This window comes from Periplaneta americana, chromosome 5 (assembly GCF_040183065.1).
Source record: "Periplaneta americana isolate PAMFEO1 chromosome 5, P.americana_PAMFEO1_priV1, whole genome shotgun sequence".
NCBI lineage: Eukaryota > Metazoa > Arthropoda > Insecta > Blattodea > Blattidae > Periplaneta > Periplaneta americana.
The window spans coordinates 157,420,634-157,440,613 of record NC_091121.1 but is presented as its reverse complement, the minus strand read 5'-3'; the positions used below and the strand labels follow the sequence as shown (position 1 = coordinate 157,440,613).

The 19,980-nt window shown below is 37.4% G+C and overlaps 1 protein-coding gene across 1 annotated transcript in view; it reads left to right on the top strand.

The window, feature by feature from the left end:
• Positions 1 to 19,980, top strand: part of LOC138700252 (carboxypeptidase B-like) — a 114,353-nt gene that overhangs the window by 89,012 nt on the left and 5,361 nt on the right. The window contains exons 2-4 of the mRNA XM_069826745.1: positions 7,089 to 7,194; positions 13,740 to 13,904; positions 18,048 to 18,638. Coding sequence (XP_069682846.1) covers positions 7,089 to 7,194; positions 13,740 to 13,904; positions 18,048 to 18,638 — 862 coding nt within the window. The remainder of the gene's footprint in view (positions 1 to 7,088; positions 7,195 to 13,739; positions 13,905 to 18,047; positions 18,639 to 19,980) is intronic.

Sequence of the window (19,980 nt, the reverse complement as noted above, 5' to 3'; positions counted from 1 at the left end):
GTTCATTTCGATACAGGCTTCAGTTCTTTTGTGCATATTATCGCACTATAGAATATTGCACCTAATTCCAATTACCAGGTTCGTACTTCGTATCAGTAACTCATGTTGAAATAATTCTGTACCTACTCTATAAAAGAGTACCTTACGTACTGTAAATTCAATCTTCACTTCTGCCCGATCCGAAAAGATAAAATTACTCAGACATGTTATCTACTGTTCGTCCAAGTAGTTATGTAGCAGGGTCGTAGAAAGGTGGGAAATCACGTGACAGGTAATTACTTAACAAGGCTCTTTCATTTAAGTTATTTTAAATAGTTGTATAATATTACGTACACGACCAATTCCTAACAGAAATTAATGTTTTCAGAAAAGAGCTAAGACAGCCCAGCCACTAGCCTTTACAGACGAGCGAGCAGAAGCGAGGGGGGGGGACAGGGATGCGACATAGGCAAACGAACGACAGTACCTGTGCGAAAATATGATTCAATATTGAAAGCTCTTTCGTCAATGGAAAACGCGAACATATTTCTGGAACGTACTATACTCACTAACTCAGAACTGCTTACTATGACTGCATACGCGATCTTGGTTCTGCGTGGTGGATGGTTGTAAGTTTACTAGTAGAGGGAGTGGGAGTGAAGTACATTCAAAAATTCAGGTACAATAAAATGATGTTCCTGTACATACATAAAGAATTTGGAGTTAAAATTATTCTTTATCTGTAATAATGGTTCAAATTAAAATAAAACTAGAGTCGACGGCAATTCGGAAGGCGGTAGTCTGCTAGCGTTTGCGTCGAGAGAGACAGATAGAGAGAGCAAGGCATCGTACAACATTGCCACATCGTACTTCACGCGCACGTGCAATACAAATAGTGCAAATTTAAATTATCAAAAGACAATAATGACCTTACCCGTTGATTACTCTAAGCATGACACCAAACAAACCCTCTTTCCTTCGCTAACAATATTCTTTGCACTGTTCTCAATCCAACACCACACGCTTCTACAGTCGTTTCTTGCACGTTGGCAACGTTGCAGCCAGCATCAAGATGGCCGGCAGCGTTCTGCTCGTCAACGTTTTTAAAATAATAATACACCTTAAACACTATTTTCCGCACCTACTTGTGCAATACTTGTCTTTTCACAGTCTCTTCTTCCATTTATTTATCTTAAACACACACAGTAAATGTTAGTTTTACTTATTCAATGTATCGAAACACTCACACGTGAACAAACGAACTAGGGAAGTACTTGTTATAGACTGATTCCGACTGGTTCTACTGTACAAGCTTGTGACGTCACATACCAGAAATGCTACGGCGTAAATAGTAGCCGACCGCCTTCCGAACTGCCGTCTAGTCCTAGTGTATCATAATAGACTTATGTGTGGGCTATTGCGATACAACTATAGGTACTATAAATCTGGCCATATTATATAGAGCAATGAAGTAAGCCTACTGTGATACACACAGATGCTTAATGTATCGTGTGTAAAAGTTTGGTTGAAATCACATTAAAATTTAGGCCTACTAAGATTTAGCAACTTTTGTAATGATCTCTTTTCCCCATTAATATTATACAATTTACTAAAACTTTAAATAATAATCCGTGGCTCTACAGCCCGTGAAGGGCCTAGACCGACCAGCCGGCTGCTGGCTTCACGCCCACATGCCGAAGCAGAGGTGGACGATCATCCAACCAGAATGGAGGTATCGTGTGGTTAGCACGATGATCCCCTCCAGCCGTTATATCTGGCATTCGCAACTGGATTTCGCTACCTATCGTAGCTCCCCAAGTGCATCACGATGCTGGGTGGGCACAGGTCCCATACACTGGCCGAAATTTCATGAGAAAATTTCTTCTCCCATGAGGATTCGAACCAGCGCGCATTCCGTAACGCGATTCCTAGGAAACTTTAAATAGATTGAGAAAATTATGGTACAGTTTGTATTGCTAAACTAAATTAAAATGCGTTTTTAAATAATGATGAATGAATTTTCCAAAGTTATGTTAAATTTTAGCAGGAAGAAGAATGATTATTAAGCTAAAACTGTTAGTTAAATAAGTAAAGATAAGTATACCTGTGTAATTTATTAACTTATACTGTATTGTAGGTTTCAATATGTCAATTCAAACATCCCTCAAGAGCAGAGAAATTATGAAATAGCCCTCAAGAGGTAATAAATTAATTTAAGTTAGAAAATCGATAAACTTAGTAAATTTCTTTCATAGTAAATCATAATAGCTCTTCTAGTGTACCATAACAGCCCTAAAAGCCACCGGCGTAGCTCAGTCGGCTAAAGCTTTGGTTTTTCTGGACTGACGCATGCGAGTTGCAATGTGCGAGGCTCGCATCGCACAAATTCAGACGACACGAAAGATAGTGAGTGGTTTCTTTAACTGTGAGGTACGCAGACCTCGCATCTAGCAGTTATAGAAACCACTCACTATCTCTCGTGTAGTCCGGATTTGTGCGAGGCGGGCCTCGCACCTCGCAACTCGCATGCGTCAGTTCATAAAAACCAAAGTTTCAGGCGCTTGCCTGCCGATATGGAGTTGCTTTCGGGTGCGGGTTCGATTCCTGCTTGGGCTAATTACCTCGTTGGGTTTTTTCGAGGTTTTCCCCAACCATATGGCAAATGTCAGATAATCTCTGGCGAATTCTCGGCCTCCCTGTAATTAATGACATTACTTACGGTTCACCCTGTATATATATATATATATATATATATATATATATATATATATATATATATATATATATATATACCTAAAATAGTCAAGAGTAAGTTTTATTTTTCATTTATTGTAATCCGTAGCTCTTACATCAGTATTGAAGTCAAGGTTATAAAAAAGTATATACAATACATACCCAGCAGATTAATTAAATTTCAAATCATAAGCGGTTTTATTCATCAGTTGAGTAGAAAGTATGAGTATGGAGAAATTTTGTTAATTCTGTTCTGAAACTTTTCTCTATATTATTCAAGACTGTTAGAATTACACAGTGAACTCAAGACCGTAATATATGAATGTCCACTGCTGTGGACTAACGGTTAGCACGTCTGACCGCGAAACGAGCGGGTCCGGGTTCAAATCCTGGTTGGGAGAAATTGTCGGTTCGGGGGTTTTTTTTTCCGTAATTTTTCCTCAACCAACTGAAACAGAATTGCTAGGTAATTTTCGGCGTTAGAAGTCGGACTCATTTCGTCATCATTAATTCACATATCATTATGTGTCTAATGCCTACCCACTTCACTTTGCGTGATTCGGGTTCCGTATACTACAGATAGATGGCAGGACTGTGACCTATTTTCAAACTGGGCACCACTTCGGAGGGCCACGTTATGCATATTGTGTATATGTGAAGAGTTATGTCGTGTACTAGGGTGAGTGTATGTTAAGTGTTCGTGTAAGTCTAGAGCAGGGAATGAGTGAGGATGATGATGAAGGTGAGGAAGGGAGAACGGGAAACCCGGTGCCGGCACGTAGCCTATTCCTGTTGAAGAGCACCAAGGGGGCTGTCAGGCTTAACGTCCACATTCGACAGACGAATCACTATCAACAGTGACATATTTAGAATTTAACCCAAGCATATTGGTGCACAATCTAGTCCCGAAGTAGAAATTTTACAAGAAAATTTCTGACGCCGCCGGGAATCGAACCCGGGCCCACTAGTCTGGAGGCAGACACGCTACCACAGAGCTAACTCGGCGGACACACATCATCATTATCATCCGTACCATAACACATGTTAAGTTCACGGTACGGCGTGCTGTACTTGTACAAGAGCGCGGCCGTTCGGCTACCCAATCATTCAGAGAATAGGAGTGGTAAGCACAATAAGCCTGCAGCTGCAGTGTAAGTCTTTAGGCCCCTCCTCCTCATAAGAGAAAAAAATTCATGAATAGTGAACTCCTTTTTTATATCTGAGATTAACAGAGGGTAGTTGTGTATTGTATTGAAATTATAAATGTTTTGATTAGTACTACATGTATCTGGGTACTTAATATACTGTATATCAAACATTATCAGAGAAAGAATGTACAGTAGAACTCCGATTATCCGTCACCCTATTAACCGATCAGCGGACTATCCGACTGTCTTTCTGTTGTTCTTTTCTTTTTTTTTCCTTTCTTTCTTTCCTTACTACGGAAATAAACATGTAAGAAACTTAGTACTAGGTCTATAGGGCCTACCTTACATTATAATCATATTTTTTCTAGAGTGTTTTATTAAAAGCCTTTACCTTTACATGGTACTACTGCAAGCAATAAGAACGTTACTTGAAGATGTTTTTCCCAACTTGTAAAATAGTCACTATCTGCTTTCAAAGAAATAGTCGCAAGAACTTTCGCACAATATACAGCAAACCTGTGCAGCATTCAGTCCTTGTCATACTGATCGAATGCCCATACTTTATAATTTTTATGCAAAATATCTTCCACGGGTGTCAAAAATGTTTTGCTAAGTATCGAAATAAAAGTGCAAATAACAATTGATAGATTCGGGGAAAGAAAAACCGCGGCTCATTTCGCATCAGAACACGTGACTGGCATTACAACTGTGGGCGATTTAATGAAAAATAAGGATAAAGTGTATAACGTATGTAGATCTACAACAGGAGCCCACTACTATTCCTATCCTTCCCCAAATAACCAGCATGAGGAACTTCCTTGGACCTTATAAACCCGTCGTTGACAACCACAATTAAATTTGTGAACTTTTGATTCACTATCTAGCATATTAAACACAATACTACGGAGGAATATTATGATACTGTAGTATGGAATTGTGCAAAACTTTTATGGTACGGATTATCCGATTTTTTCGATTAACCGTCCAGTCCATCCCTTCATTACCATGGATAATAGAGGTTCTACTGTACTCACAAGATAAGGTGTAGCTATATTTATAAATTTATGAAAATCTTTTTACATGGTGATATTTTATGCATATCTCTCATTATCCTTAGTCTCTCCTCTTGCAAAATAAAAATATGATCAGCTTCAGATGAGTTGCTCCACAATATTAATCCATATGTCATAAAATGAAAGAAGTCCACACCTGTGGAGTAACGGTCAGCGCGTCTGGCCGCGAAACAAGGTGGCCCGGGTTCGAATCCCGTTCGGGGCAAGTTACCTGGTTGAGGTTTTTTCCGGGGTTTTCCCTCAACCCAATACGAGCATATGCTGGGTAACTTTCGGTGCTGGACCCCGGACTCATTTCAGTGGCATTATCACCTTCATTTCATTCAAACGCTAAATAACCTAGATGTTGATAAAGCGTCGTAAAATAACCCAATAAAATAAAATAAAAAAATGAAAGAATGCAAATTATGTAATTTTAAGTGTGTTTTTATTTATTTATTATTTATTTTGCAAATGGCTAGTACATGACCAATGGAGTAAATGACTACAACAAACAAACAACAAAAACAGTAATAGGAAAATTGCAGCTAACTCTAACACATCTTCATCCTGGCTTTCCAATAATGGTCAACTTCGGAAGAGGAGTGGAAGGTTTGGCACTTTCCCAGGTGTTGACGGTCCATCTCTTCATTAAGATTGTTCTTATATTGTCAGTAGTGGAGTGACGGTTAGCGAGTCTGACCGCGAAACCAGGTGGCTCGGGTTCGAATCCCAGTCGGAGCAAGTTACCGGTTGAGGTTTTTTCCGGGGTTTTCCCTCAACCCAATATGAGCAAATGCTGGGTAACTATCAGTGTTAAACCCCGGACTCATTTCACCAGCATTATCACCTTCATCTCATTCAGACGCTAAATAACCTAAGATGTTAATACAGCGTCGTAAAATAACCTACTAAAATAAAATATTGTCAGTAGAAGAAAAGGACCTTAATTATAACAGGCAGAGCTCAGTCTAAGAGTAGACTAATACAGAGACATCATTTTATTTTTACTAACATTTTTAATATTAACCTGTCTATACCTTTAGAGAACCGGAAACACCGCTTGCTCCCCCCTCCAAGACTGGAGTTCGATGATACTGGCGTAAACACAAATCACTCTACTAGGTATAGGATGGAAGAAAAGTAGTTCATCCATTTACGTAAACTAGGAAATATCGCGATTTTGAGTTTGATAATTTTCATTAGGTTTTTCTTTAATCAAAGTACAGTACTGTATTAAGAATAAGTGTTTTTACTCACGAAGTGAGTTATCCATGCGAACGTATTCATTATGCAGTGTATATTATACTATCTATAGCACATTAGCGTACAATATAGAGAAAGAAGTTAAATTGAAAAATAATCATAATATGAATATTTAAACACAATTTTGAAAATGGTGGCCGTTCATTTCGATACAGGCTTCAGTTCTTTTGTGCATATTATCGCACTATAGACTATTGCATCTAATTCCAATTGCCAGTTTCGTCCTTCGTACTAGTAACTCATGTTGAAATAATTCTGTACCTACTCTACGTACTGTGAATTCAATCTTCACTTCTGCCCGACCCGAAAATATAAAATTACTCAGACATGCTATCTACTGTCTGTCCAAGTGGTTATGCCGCAGGATTGTAGGAAGGGAGGAAATCACGTGACAGTTAATTACTTAACGAGGCCCTTTTATTTAAGTTAAATTAAACAGCTGTGTAATATTACGTAAACGTCCAATTCCTAAGAGAAATTAATGTTTTCAGAAAAGAGCTAAGACAGCCCAGCTTTTACAGAGGGGCGAGCAGAAGCAGGTGGGGGAAATCGGGATGCGACGTAGGCAAACGGACAGTACCTGTGCGAAAATATGATTCAATATTGAAAGCTCTTTCGTCACTGGAAAACGCGAACATATTTCTGGAACGTACTATACTCAGTAACTCAGTACTGCTTACTATCTGCGGTCTTGGTTCTGTGTGGAGTTGGAACTTCCTTAGTAGAAGGGGTGGGAGTGAAGTACATTCAAAAACTCAGGTACAATAAAAATTGAAGTAAAAATAAAATGATGTCCCTGTATATTCTGTGTGTGTTTTCCAGTTCGCGTGATTATTCAATTTCAAACCAAGAAAGTGAGATACAATTTTAAGAATTCTAAGAAAGCAACAGTGTATATTTTATGTTTCAGAGAGCGATCGCCTCGCAGAATCCAAAAATGTCCCGAGAGCAGCGCATTGAGTTGAGGAATAACAAAGGGCATGAAATGACGTTCAAGAGGTACCACAGGTATGCTGGTGAGTAAAGTTGTTATTGGAATGCACTAAGAGTGGAGATATTGAACATACGTGTGTAGGCCTACATTTTATTTAGGAATGGTCTATCTTCCACACACAAGGAATGCACGATCTTGAGTTTCAATTCCGCTTAACTCATACATAATTGCCTATGAGGGCTTGAATGAATGCCCGATTTTACGTGTTCCTCTGTACTTGTCTGTTATTGCAATAAAAACAATAAAACCATTTGAAGGCTCCTGCATATACTATAGTTAATGAATAAATGTCTTTCTCTATGTATCCTACTTAGGCATAACCTGTCTTAGGGTACGTACACGTTGGAGCAACGATAAACGATAAAAGAAACGATCTAGCGACGCTTTGGCATTATCAAAGAATGAAGTGTTCATATCGGAGCAACGAGGACGCGGGAAGCGAACATTTTGATTTATCAGTAGAAGATATTCTATACATCCACTTAATGAAAGAAGATATATAGGGAATATCAGCTGCTAAGTTCAAGGTTAATATAAGTTAAATACGTACAAAATTAAACCCGTTTCTCAGCCCAAAGATAGTATATATTCGTTGTGTTGTGATTGGTTATTGTGATCACATAACATATGACCAATAAATACACAACTGAACAATTTGCCAATATCTACAATAATTAATTTAATATGCGGAAATAATAATAAATCGATTAACATTCGGATATATTGACAACCACCGGTAATTATACAGATTAATATTATCTTAATCAGAGATCATATAAACGACAAGAGCGAATAAAATGGTACTTTTCTTTTTCGTCGCTTTTATCGTGTATCTTCGCTTTTATCGTTACTCCAATATGCACACCTCAATGACAATGCATGCTTCAATTCTCTCTGATATAGCATCGCTGCTTCTTTTATCGTTTATCGTCGCTCCAACGTGTACGTACCCTTACAAGGAAACGGTCAACACTGGAAGATTGGCTACAACCTTCAAATTTTGTACACTGAAAGGTCGCATTTATAACAAATTTTCTGCAAAAAAAAAATTTCGAAATCGAGCTATAATACTGTTAAATAGTATTTGGAATATTAGCAGTAGTTTAGTAGTTTGGAAGCTCTGATGCTGTCGCTCGGAAGAAGGCAAGGTCTATGTAGTACCTGTTTCGCGAAGCAACGTCGTGTGAGTACGCAGTCTGACCTGACATCGAACATAACAGTGTACTGTAGCTGTAGAGCTATAGGTTTAATTTGAAATTCAATACCAAACTAGTCTAATTTTTCGCGTGATGAAATCTTTCAACATATACATGAACAATTACTAACTTGAATTAAATTATACTAATCAATTAAATAAAATCTTAAGTTACTAGTGGAAAAACTGCTTACTTATTAGCAGGCTTCGAGACTTTGGACCCGATACAATAAGTTTACTGTGCATGCACTATAGGTTAGTATTAGTATTTAGTATTTATTTATTTAACCTGGTAGAGATAAGGCCGTCAGGCCTTCTCTGCCCCTCTACCAGGAGATTCCAACTAAAATATGAACAATAAAATTACAATTAGTATTAAATTTACAATTACAATTACAAATAACATTACAATTAGTATTAAATTTACAATTACAATTACAATAAAATCAAAGTACGAAAAGATTACCTGAATAATTAAAGCTAGATAATGTATCATAGAGAAACAAAGAATATTTTATATTTACTGAATTACAAATTAAATCTAGAATAACAAAATTGTATAGTGATTAAATTACTGAATATTGAAATATTTTGTGATAGATTAAAGAAACTATTTACAAGAAATCAATTACTGACCAAGTGCCTAGTAAGTTTTCGTTTGAATTCAATTTTATTTCGACAGTCCCTGATGCTAGCAGGTAGCGAATTCCAGAGTCTTGGCAGGGCTATTGTGAAAGAAGATGAGTATGAGGAGGTGCAATGGGATGGTATTGTTACTATTGTTTCATGACGAGAGCGTGTGTTCAGATTATGGTGGGAAGAAATGTAAGTGAAGCGAGACGACAGGTACGAAGGAATAGAGTTCAAGATTTCGAAGAGAAAGAGAAGTGAATGTAAATTTCTTTTCTTATCTAGTTTAAGCCAACCTATTGCTTCCAGGGATGGGGTAATATGATCATATTTACGAACATTGCTTACAAAACGTACACACAAATTATGAGCAAGTTGAAGTTTCATTTTGTTGTCGCTGGAGAGGTCAGTCAGTAAAATGTCCGCATAGTCGAAATAGGGAAATACAAGCGTCTGCACAAGGGACTTTTTTAAGCAAGAGGGGAGATGAACATTTATCCTTTTTAGTACATGGATAATAGAATATACTTTTCTGCAGGTTTCTGTGATAGGTGATAGGTTGTTGACTCGCTGCAGGTAGATAGAGATGTGTTGAGGTAACAACATTGTTATTTAGAGTAGAGTACGGTAGAATGGGGAAACACACATATGTACATTCTGAAAGTAAATATACATTACACAGTGATAATGTCAAAAGAATGTGAAAAGCATTTATTCTCCTGTCTTTTATAAGCATTTGTGTTTAATTATACACAGTGTTAATGGTGGAAATAAGCATGTAGCAATTTTAATTTTTTCATTTATCCTATTGGTCGTCTTTTGGAAGTGCAGTTACAGTACCGAATTGCAATGTACCTACTACAAGATACATTCTCAGTGTCTCAAACGTAAATCTTTTTTCGGTTATCTGCCAAAGTTTGTAGGCCTACTGTAGAAAGCTACGCTCTACGTTGCATGACGTGATAGGAGCAAAACGAAAAAACCTAACATCATTGCAGTCTCTAAGAGACAGACCTTGATTCTCGGGTGACTCTATGTCCACTAATTTGCTGTTTATGTTACACAATGTTCCATATCAGTTATTTTTACATAAAATTGATTTCCACTTCTGTTTTTAACGTTCAGTAACCGGTGTACTTGATGTCTCATTAATTTTCTGCATCATTTTCTAAATTATTTGAGGGCTTCCGGCATCTCTTGCTCTGACTTTTCTAACCGTGTAATAGTTTCAGACACAGTTTGAAAATAGGTTTGTATGAAAACCAAAATATTCGTCAGAACCTTCAAATCCAGGGCGTTTTCCTTTGCGTATTTGTTGGCATTCATTCTACAGTACCTTCACCCACTGTACACTTTACCACTATACTCAGTACGCCGTTATGCAGATTTCCCACTGAACTGCTCTATTGGGTCCGATTTCTCGAAGCCTGCTTATTGGCAGGCTTCGGTCCTGGGCACAGAAACGCATGAAGTTCAGAACGCACTGACTATAGTGTTGTGTTGGTTGAGTGGAGTGGGAGATGAAGAGCGCCGTTACTTCGTGTCTCAACATGTAAACAGTCCGTCACAGTACGGCACAAAATATATTTCACTCTGTATAGATGCAGTATATACAGTATTTTCCTAGTGTAGACAATAAATGTCTACAATTAAAGTATTAGGCCTAACGTAAGTTGTAACCTTCAATCAGGTGTCCCTACGCCGAAGCCTGTTACACGTACCGCAGCCAAGCAGCAATACACACAACGGTAATGCTCATTACGGACCCACCTGTGCTGTTGCAGTCACCCTCCACACGGGTCATGACGCCATTTATACTCCGTGTACTCTAAACCTCAAACTGGTTACTCTGTGTCCCTAGGGCGAAGCCTGATGATTAGCTATTTCTCTTTGTTTTTCAAAAAGAGAGGAGTACTGCCGTTAAAAGCCCATCATTTCTTGTTTGAGATTTGTTTATTTTCGTAATAGAAAATAACTGTTCACATCTATAAGTGGAATCAAATAAACACTAAACTTTCTCACGAAGCTTATGCAGATTGGAAAAGCGTCCTCTTGGGAATCAGTCATAAAACTGCATGAGACTCGACCTTGAATCATATTTCGCTCGCATCTCTCGACCACATCGCAGGTCAATCAATTCACACTACAATGAAGGGGGGACGTTATCAATAATCAGTTGGAATCAGAACATGTAGCAAAAATAATAATAATAATAATAATAATAATAATAATAATAATAATAATAATGTTTTATTTTCGCTGGCAGAGTTAAGGCTATAAGGCCTTCTCTTCCACTCAACCAGCCTTAATACAATACATATTTAAATTACAAATATTTACACTACACTTAAAAGGTTCTCCAGCAATATTCTTCAGTTTTAACGACTAGTAGACTACATATTTATTTAAATTTAGATAAACCTATACGCAAATCCATTTCCAGGCAATCTAAATCGTGGAACCTTGATGTAAATTCCTCTAAAAGACCGGATAGAATACATGCGTACATTTCGAAATTTTCATTGTTCAAAATTCTACGCGCTTAGATAAGAATGGGAAATGATATATTTCGCCCTTTTGCATTTGACGTATCCATAACAGCAATTTCTCCTTAAAAGCTGCAATTCTATCAGTAAATTGTGTATTAAAAATTTCTTTTCCCTGAAATCCTAAATTTAGCTCATTTAAAAGCTGCGTAAGATCTGTTATGGAGGGCAAATGCACTCAAACGCCCATTGCTGCTGTACATGTTAGTACTACGCCATTTAAAAATGACATGGGCAAGTAACAGCCCGCTTAGCGATAATTCAAAAAGTCAGCTTTAGGCAATAAAATCTCGTGACTTATACATTACATTACAGATATAATTTATTGGCTTACCTTATAATAAGTGCTGGATTACAGAGATGAGAAAATCCTGCTTTTTACCGCTTTGCATGTTCGTCTGCCTTCCCCACCGATCCACTTTTGTTCACAAAATAACTTGGAACGAGGAACTGTGTTCGTTTCTCCGCTTTAGCCATACAGCAAACTCATGCTTAGACGCACTCAGTGAAACTGACTCGGGTAGAAATGTTTGTGTTCGCAAACACAAGGATGCCCGTGTTCACTTGCACCCATGTTGAGAGGGAGTTTTTTTATCTCTCCAGCGTTCCAACTGTGTTCGTAACTAACTGTTCAAGGTATTCACGGTATCTGTTTCATTAGTTCCAATCGAGACAGAGCTTTGCTGTACCACTACAAAAAAAATATGGTTTATTTAATGACGCTCGCAACTGACGAGGTTATATCAACGTCGCCGGTGTGCCGGAGTTTTGTCCCGCAGGAGTTCTTTTTACATGCCATTAAATCTAGTGACGTGAGCCTGTCGCATTTAAGCACACTTAAATGCCATCGACCTGAGCCTGGATGGAACCCGCAGCCTCGGGCACAGAAGGTTAGCGCTATACCAACTGCGCCACTCAGGGCGACTCCCATTCCAATCAGAGTTGACTTCTTAAGAGGGGTGAAGAGTGAAATTTTGGTAATTTTCAGTCAAAAATCGCATTTTCGTTTTCTTCTAAAAAAATGAATCAGCAATCTTTTATTTATATTATGTTGAGTAAGTTTCAATGCTCTGCGGCGCTCGAAAGCATAAAAATTACGCAATGTATAAATGGCTGCATCCTTGAACTCCAATTCCATGCAAATTTTACAAGCCGTTTTCTCACAATTTTTTCAGCACATTTCGTCAGGTTCGAAGTGTAAAGACTCTTACAATTTTAATGCTAGGAACATGAAATTTTTACTGACTGTTCTATATATTGTAGTTAACAAAATGTCGCATCTTACAAATACTAGTAACACCTATAGTAATCAAAAATCAAGCATATGGAAGATATTTAAATGGTTCCAGACTTTTGATTCACTCTGTACATTAGAAAGTCACTGAATACAGAAATATATGGAATACCCATGTAGTAAGGATGGCAGAATCTCGCATCCCGCTATAGACTCTTAAATACAAGCCAGGAGGAAGAAGGGATCTTGGACGTCCGAAGAGAATATGGAAAGAATCTATTTCAGCTAGTTCACAGGCCGAAACAGGACACTCTCCTACTTCATGAAGTGTTGCTGCTGCTGCTGATGATGATGATGATAATGATGATGATGATTATTATTATTATTATTATTATTATTATTATTATTATTATTATTATGATTGTGGTGATGATGATGATTTTTAGTAGGTTATTTTACGACGCTTTATCAACATCTAAGGTTATTTAGCGTCTGAATGAGATGAAGGTGATAATGCCGGTGAAATGAGTCCGGGGTTCAACACCGAAAGTTACCCAGCATTTGCTCATATTGGGTTGAGGGAAAACCCCGGAAAAAACCTCAACCAGGTAACTTGCCCCGACCGGGAATCTAACCCGGGCCACCTGGTTTCGCGGCCAGACGCGCTGACCGTTACTGCACAGGTGTGGACTATGATGATGATGATGATGATGATGATGATGATGATGATTGGTTGCCTTTTGTTCATGATATTTACAGTAGACGGTAATAGGTGAGTGCCCTGAGTACTTTCTTAACCAAGGACGTAATGTTCTATCCACATTACCCATAGTCTACCTTACAATTAATAGTCTGGACTTTCGTCGGCCTCTTCCGTACACCAACACACATATTCCTTTTAAAATGAATCCAAATGTCTTGTCAAAACCAAATTCGTTAACGTATTGCTGTGGTTATTGCAGACATGCTGCGCTACTTGGAGTTCCTGAGTCTGAAGTATCCAGAAATCGTTGAGTTGCTGACAATAGGCAAGTCCAGTATGGGGAATCCCCTAAAAGTAATCAAGGTCTCGACAGGTCAGCGAACGAAGAGCGGTCAGATAAAACCGGCTGTATGGATTGATGGAGGTGAGTAAGAAAACAGGTATTTAAAACAGAAATAGCAATAGGATCATACTAAACACTTCAAAAGCTCTGTTCCACGTTATTAAAACATGCGACTGTGCCTTCTGTAACAAATAGAAACCGAAATCTCAGCCACTACTCTTTGAAGTTAAGTGAGTACGGAGTTTGTGCAATGAGCCAAATGACTTGGCGAAGAATAGTGGCGCGTGGTACTGTACGATTAAAACAGATTACTTCCGCATCAAGGACAACAAACACACACACAAAAGAATTATTTCAAGAGTAGGGCTGTGCTGTGTATTATAAAAGAATAAACATGACCTTTGCTGTAAACTTTTAACTTCAAATGTTACTGTTTCACATGTACTACTGTTATGAAATGTTTAAGCCTATATTACAACAATCTTTGATGTAAAATTTTAACTTAAAATGTTACTGTATCAGAGGCACTACTCTTAACATATTTAAGGCTAAATTACAATAATCTTTTATGTAACATTTTAACAACACAGAACTGCAAGCATTGTATTCTTCACCTGACATAATTAGGAACATTAAATCCAGACGTTTGAGATGGGCAGGGCATGTAGCACGAATGGGCGAATCCAGAAATGCATATAGAGTGTTAGTTGGGAGACCGGAGGGAAAAAGACCTTTAGGGATGCCGAGACGTAGATGGGAGGATAATATTAAAATGGATTTGAGGGAGATGGGGTATGATGATAGAGACTGGATTAATCTTGCACAGGATAGGGACCGCTGGCGGGCTTATGTGAGGGCGGCAATGAACCTTCGGGTTCCTTAAACCCATTTGTAAGTAAGTAAGTAACATTTTAACTTAAAATGTTACTGTATCAGAGACACTACTCTTAACATGTTTAAGCCTGTATTACAATAATCTTTGATGTAAAATTTTAACTTAAAATGTTGCTGTGTATAAGCCTATATTACGATAATCTTTGTTATAACATTTTAACTTAAAACACCCGTACAACTGTAACTATGCAAATGAAACTATGGAGATATTTTACGGCAATATACAAATAAAACTATAGAAATGTTTTATGATACTATGCAAATGAAACCATGGAAATATCACGATACTATATAAGTAAGACCATGGAAATGTTTACGATACTATGCAAGTAAAACCATGAAAATGTTTCATGATACTGTGCAAATGAAACCATAGAAATGTTTTACGATAGTATGCAATGAAACCACAGAAATATTTCACGATATTATACAAAATTTGTATAGTATTTATTTAATAAAACTATGGAAATGTTTTATGGTACTATGCAAATAAAATTATGAAAATGTTTTAAGATACTATGCAAATGAAACCATGGAAATATTTTGCGACGTTAAGGGAACAAAAAACCGATGGAAATCTTTAGCTATGCGGTACTACAACAATAAAAACCATGAAAATGTTTTACGATACTATGCAAATAAAATTATGAAAATGTTTTAAGATGCTATGCAAATGAAACCATGGAAATATTTTGCGACGTTAAGGGAACAAAAAACCGATGGAAATCTTTAGCTATGCGGTACTACAACAATAAAAACCATGAAAATGTTTTACGATACTATGCAAATAAAATTATGAAAATGTTTTAAGATACTATGCAAATGAAACCATGGAAATATTTTGCGACGTTAAGGGAACAAAAAACCGATGGAAATCTTTAGCTATGCGGTACTACAACAATAAAAACCATGAAAATGTTTTCGAGACTAGAAAAATAAAACCCATGAAAATATTTTGGATATTGTAAATGTAAATACCGTGGAAACGTTACGAAGGGGTATCGTGTAACATAGAGTACAATCCTGTGATAGAAGTGTGTTATGTGACCTACAATCCTGTGACAAAAATGTGAAGTATGACGAATCAGACACATGACGAGTAATTTGTGACGAATCATCCGAATCCTCCGGAAAAAATCTCAACCAGGCAACTTGTGCCAACCAGGATTTTAACCAGGGCCTGCTTGTTTCATGATCAGGCAACCGTAAACTGACACATGTGTTTTCTCCTGCTATTGAAAGTATTCAAATCACCATGTGTTAAGGATGTGATAAATTAAAAAAAAAAGCTGAAAAATTATCAACTGAAAGAGTAAATATTTTTTTCTCGAAAAATAATGGGAAGAATATGAAAAGCATGTGTCATGTTTACATACATTCATCAGGAATATATTAAATATAAATTTAAAGAAATATTATATAAACTTTGAAAATTGGAACAATTATAATTTATTATTTAAAAAAAAAGAACAAAAAATTAATTACAAGTAAATTATTTGGAATATCAAAGTGAAATCTATGTATTGCATGTCCATATTGTAAGAAATATGTGGTAAACATTTCAGATTAACTGGTGTAAAATTGTAGAAGCTAGAAATTTCACCTATCCATACCCTTAAGTGTTTATAAAAGTGGAATATTTTAACATTATAAGTAAAGTTCCCATACATTTTTTCTTTAGTAGGCCTAGTATTCTCAATTATTACTTTTTTTTAACTTTGGAAGGACATCCGTCCCCCAAGTGACACTTATGCCAACACAACATACTGTAGTTTCATTCCCGAAACTGAGTGATGTATTATACGTGCCATGATACAGCGCAGAATATTTTTCTTTACTTTTAAGAAAATTAGGGGAAACTCGGCTAATTCCGCAGTACGGGTAATTCCGCAATAGTACATATATGATTTTACTGCGGCTTTGCAATAGCGTGAACGTAAGTTTTGAGAGGCTGTCAACAGGAGGTATGTCCTCTGCAGTGCTATAGAAAAAAAATCAAGGATATTGGTCGATACCTCTGTCGGCAATACAGTGAAACATCGAAAGTTGGTTGTTTTTCGTGTTTTGCTACACAGCTGTGAAGAAAGTGAGCATTGTTACATATAAATTGTTCCTTTTATGTCACTTTCACAATATATTTCATAATTATTTACGACTGAGTAATTAGCAAGTACTTTTGCGGATTTATTTATTTATTTATTTATTTATTTATTTATTTATTTATTTATTTATTTATTTATTTATTCTGATGTAGTTAAGGCCATCAGGCCTTCTCTTCCACACCACCAGAAATACAAATACAATAACAGAAATAAAAAGGAAAAAAAACACTATAAACAAAGTAAAGTCACACAAATATATACACACAGATTGCAGTCACACAAACTTTAAATGAGTGATTAAGTATAATTAATTGTATCCTAATTAATTAACTAACATACACAAGAAACTTGCGATTTTAATCTAGAGTAAAAAACACAAATCAACACTTCCAGCAATACCTAAAAATTATTAAATAAGACAAAATGTTCCAATTTAATTTTGAAATTGTGATAAAGTCCGGCAGTCCCTGACGTCATTAGGTAACGAATTCCATAGACGTGCACTGTTGCGGAATTACCCGAGTCGTTTCTTTTCAACTGTAATGTATGTACAACTAAATATATTTGCATTTTAATAGGTCTCTTTAGTCCACACCTGTGGAGTAACGGTCAGCGCGTCTGGCTGCGAAACTTGGTGGCCCGGGTTCGAATCCCGGTCGGGGCAAGTTACCTGGTTGATGTTTTTCCGGGGTTTTCCCTCAATCCAATACGAGCAAATGCTGGGTAACTTTCAGTGCTGGACCCCGGACTCATTTCACCGGCATTATCACCTTCATATCATTCAGACGCTAAATAACCTAGATGTTGATACAGCGTCGTAAAATAACCCAATAAAATAAAATAAATAGGTCTCTTTGTCTTATTTGGTAATGAAAGGTTTCGTCCATGTCTACATACCATGATAATATTTTTCAATAAACATTTTGATAAAAGTATGATAGATTTACTTCTTAATATTGCAGAATTAGCCGAGTGTCCCCTATATTAAAAGAAAATCTAATTGATGTCATTTACAAATTTAAGGAACAAAGCTTCGAATAACAGACTGCTAAGATAACAGTTCAGAAGATAAAATTGCATTAGATTGCTTCGCGTAACTTGTATTGTTATAGAGAGGCGTTTTAGTATATCAGGCTGTAGTTATTTTCTAATCACCTCAAATAAACGTATTGCAACAGTTGAACATTTCGCCATGAGAAGCAACTGTCACGAGACACGATTGTTTCAGGAATGCACGCCCGAGAGTGGATCTCACCAGCTGTTGTCATGTACACGTTGAGGCAGCTGGTGGAGAACTTCAAGGTGAACCGTAAGGTAGTGGAAGGTGCCGACTGGTACATCCTCCCGGTAGCCAATCCCGACGGCTACGAATACACCCACACTACAGATCGCTTCTGGAGGAAGACACGCTCGAACCACGAGTACCAAGAAGGGAGCTCCAGAACTCTGGCGCGGTTCTTCTGGGGGGGCACATGTAGGGGAGTTGATATGAACAGGAACTGGGACTTTCACTGGGGTGAGATCGGCGCTTCGGACGACCCTTGTCACGAGACTTATGCAGGGCCGAGGCCCTTTTCGGAGCCGGAGACGAGAGCGATATCTGAGTTTATTATGGACAGGAAGGACCGGATAAAACTGTACCTCACACTGCATGCGTACTCCCAGATGTGGCTGCTGCCTTGGGGGTACACGAAGAAGAAGAGTGGGGACTACGACGACCTCATGAGCATGGGGAGGAAAGCCGTGGACGCCTTGAACAGAGTCAGCGGCACGCAGTACCAGCTCGGCCACGCGCCAGCGTTGTTGTATCCTACATCAGGTGAGGCCTGCATCTCCAAGCATTCATGTCTTTCCATCATTCATATTGTGATGTCCTTAATACTATACTTATTACAAAAACATCATTATATGTAAATGTAATGCAACATCAGCAAAATGTTTAAGATCTTTCTCATATTTACGTACATTTAGGTGACTTAAGTATTGATATTAAATCTTTGTGTTCTACTAGTAGACTATATTGTAAAACTCTTCTGTATATGTTACAGTCAGAACGCGAAATCCGTTAAAACCCGAAGTTTCTAGGAAATTCTAGTTCTGACAAAGCTCTTTAGGAAATTCTAGTTTTCACTTACGTAATTCCGTTACACCACCACCACCACACACACACATACACAACACATCTAACCACCCCATACAACACAAACATGCTGCATTCAGGACAATGGTACACAGATTACTCAACATACCCATGAGCCAACAACATTACAATGAAGAAGTGAACACAATCAAATACATAGCACAAGAAAACGGATACAATCCAAACATAATAGACAACATCATAAGACAAAACAAAAACTTAACAAACACAAAAACACGCAAAACACAACACAAACACAAGAACACAAGAAATACATCACACTAACATATGAAAACAAAAGCACACATAAGATCGCATCTTCATTCAGAAGCAGAAATACAACATAGCATACAGAACAGAAAACACACTACAAAGACATCTCAACACAAATAAATACGACAACACAGGTGTATACAAACTCACATGTAATAGTTGCGACAAGTTCTACATTGGACAGACAGGCAGATCATTCCAAACACGCTACAAAGAACACATTTAAGCAATAACCAGAGGACACAATACATCTACATACGCCTATCACATAACCAATGCTAACCATACATACAATAACATAAATGCGGACATGGAAATCCTACACATACAACCCAAGAACCAAAAACTCAACACACTAGAACAATACGAAATATACACACTAAAACACACCCCGATCAAATTCTCAACACACAGATCAATTTCAGTACACACACACTATTTGACTCCACATTTCAACACTTTTCAACAATCAAACGCACCCACATAACAGACAGAGAAGTTCGAGATGACGCCGAGATCTAGTAGGCTCTGAGGATGGTGTGATGAAGCACCGAAACAGTTGTAAGCCGCACAGACTTACATAATTAACACGAATAAGTCCGCTAGTTAATCAATTACTTATAGATATTTTAAGTTCATTCTGAGGAAGAAACCCCAATTTTTCGATAAAAATGGTTTTTGCTTCAAGATAGACAAGACACAATATGGTTGCAGACAGTGAAGCGCTCACCGAGTACCATAATATATC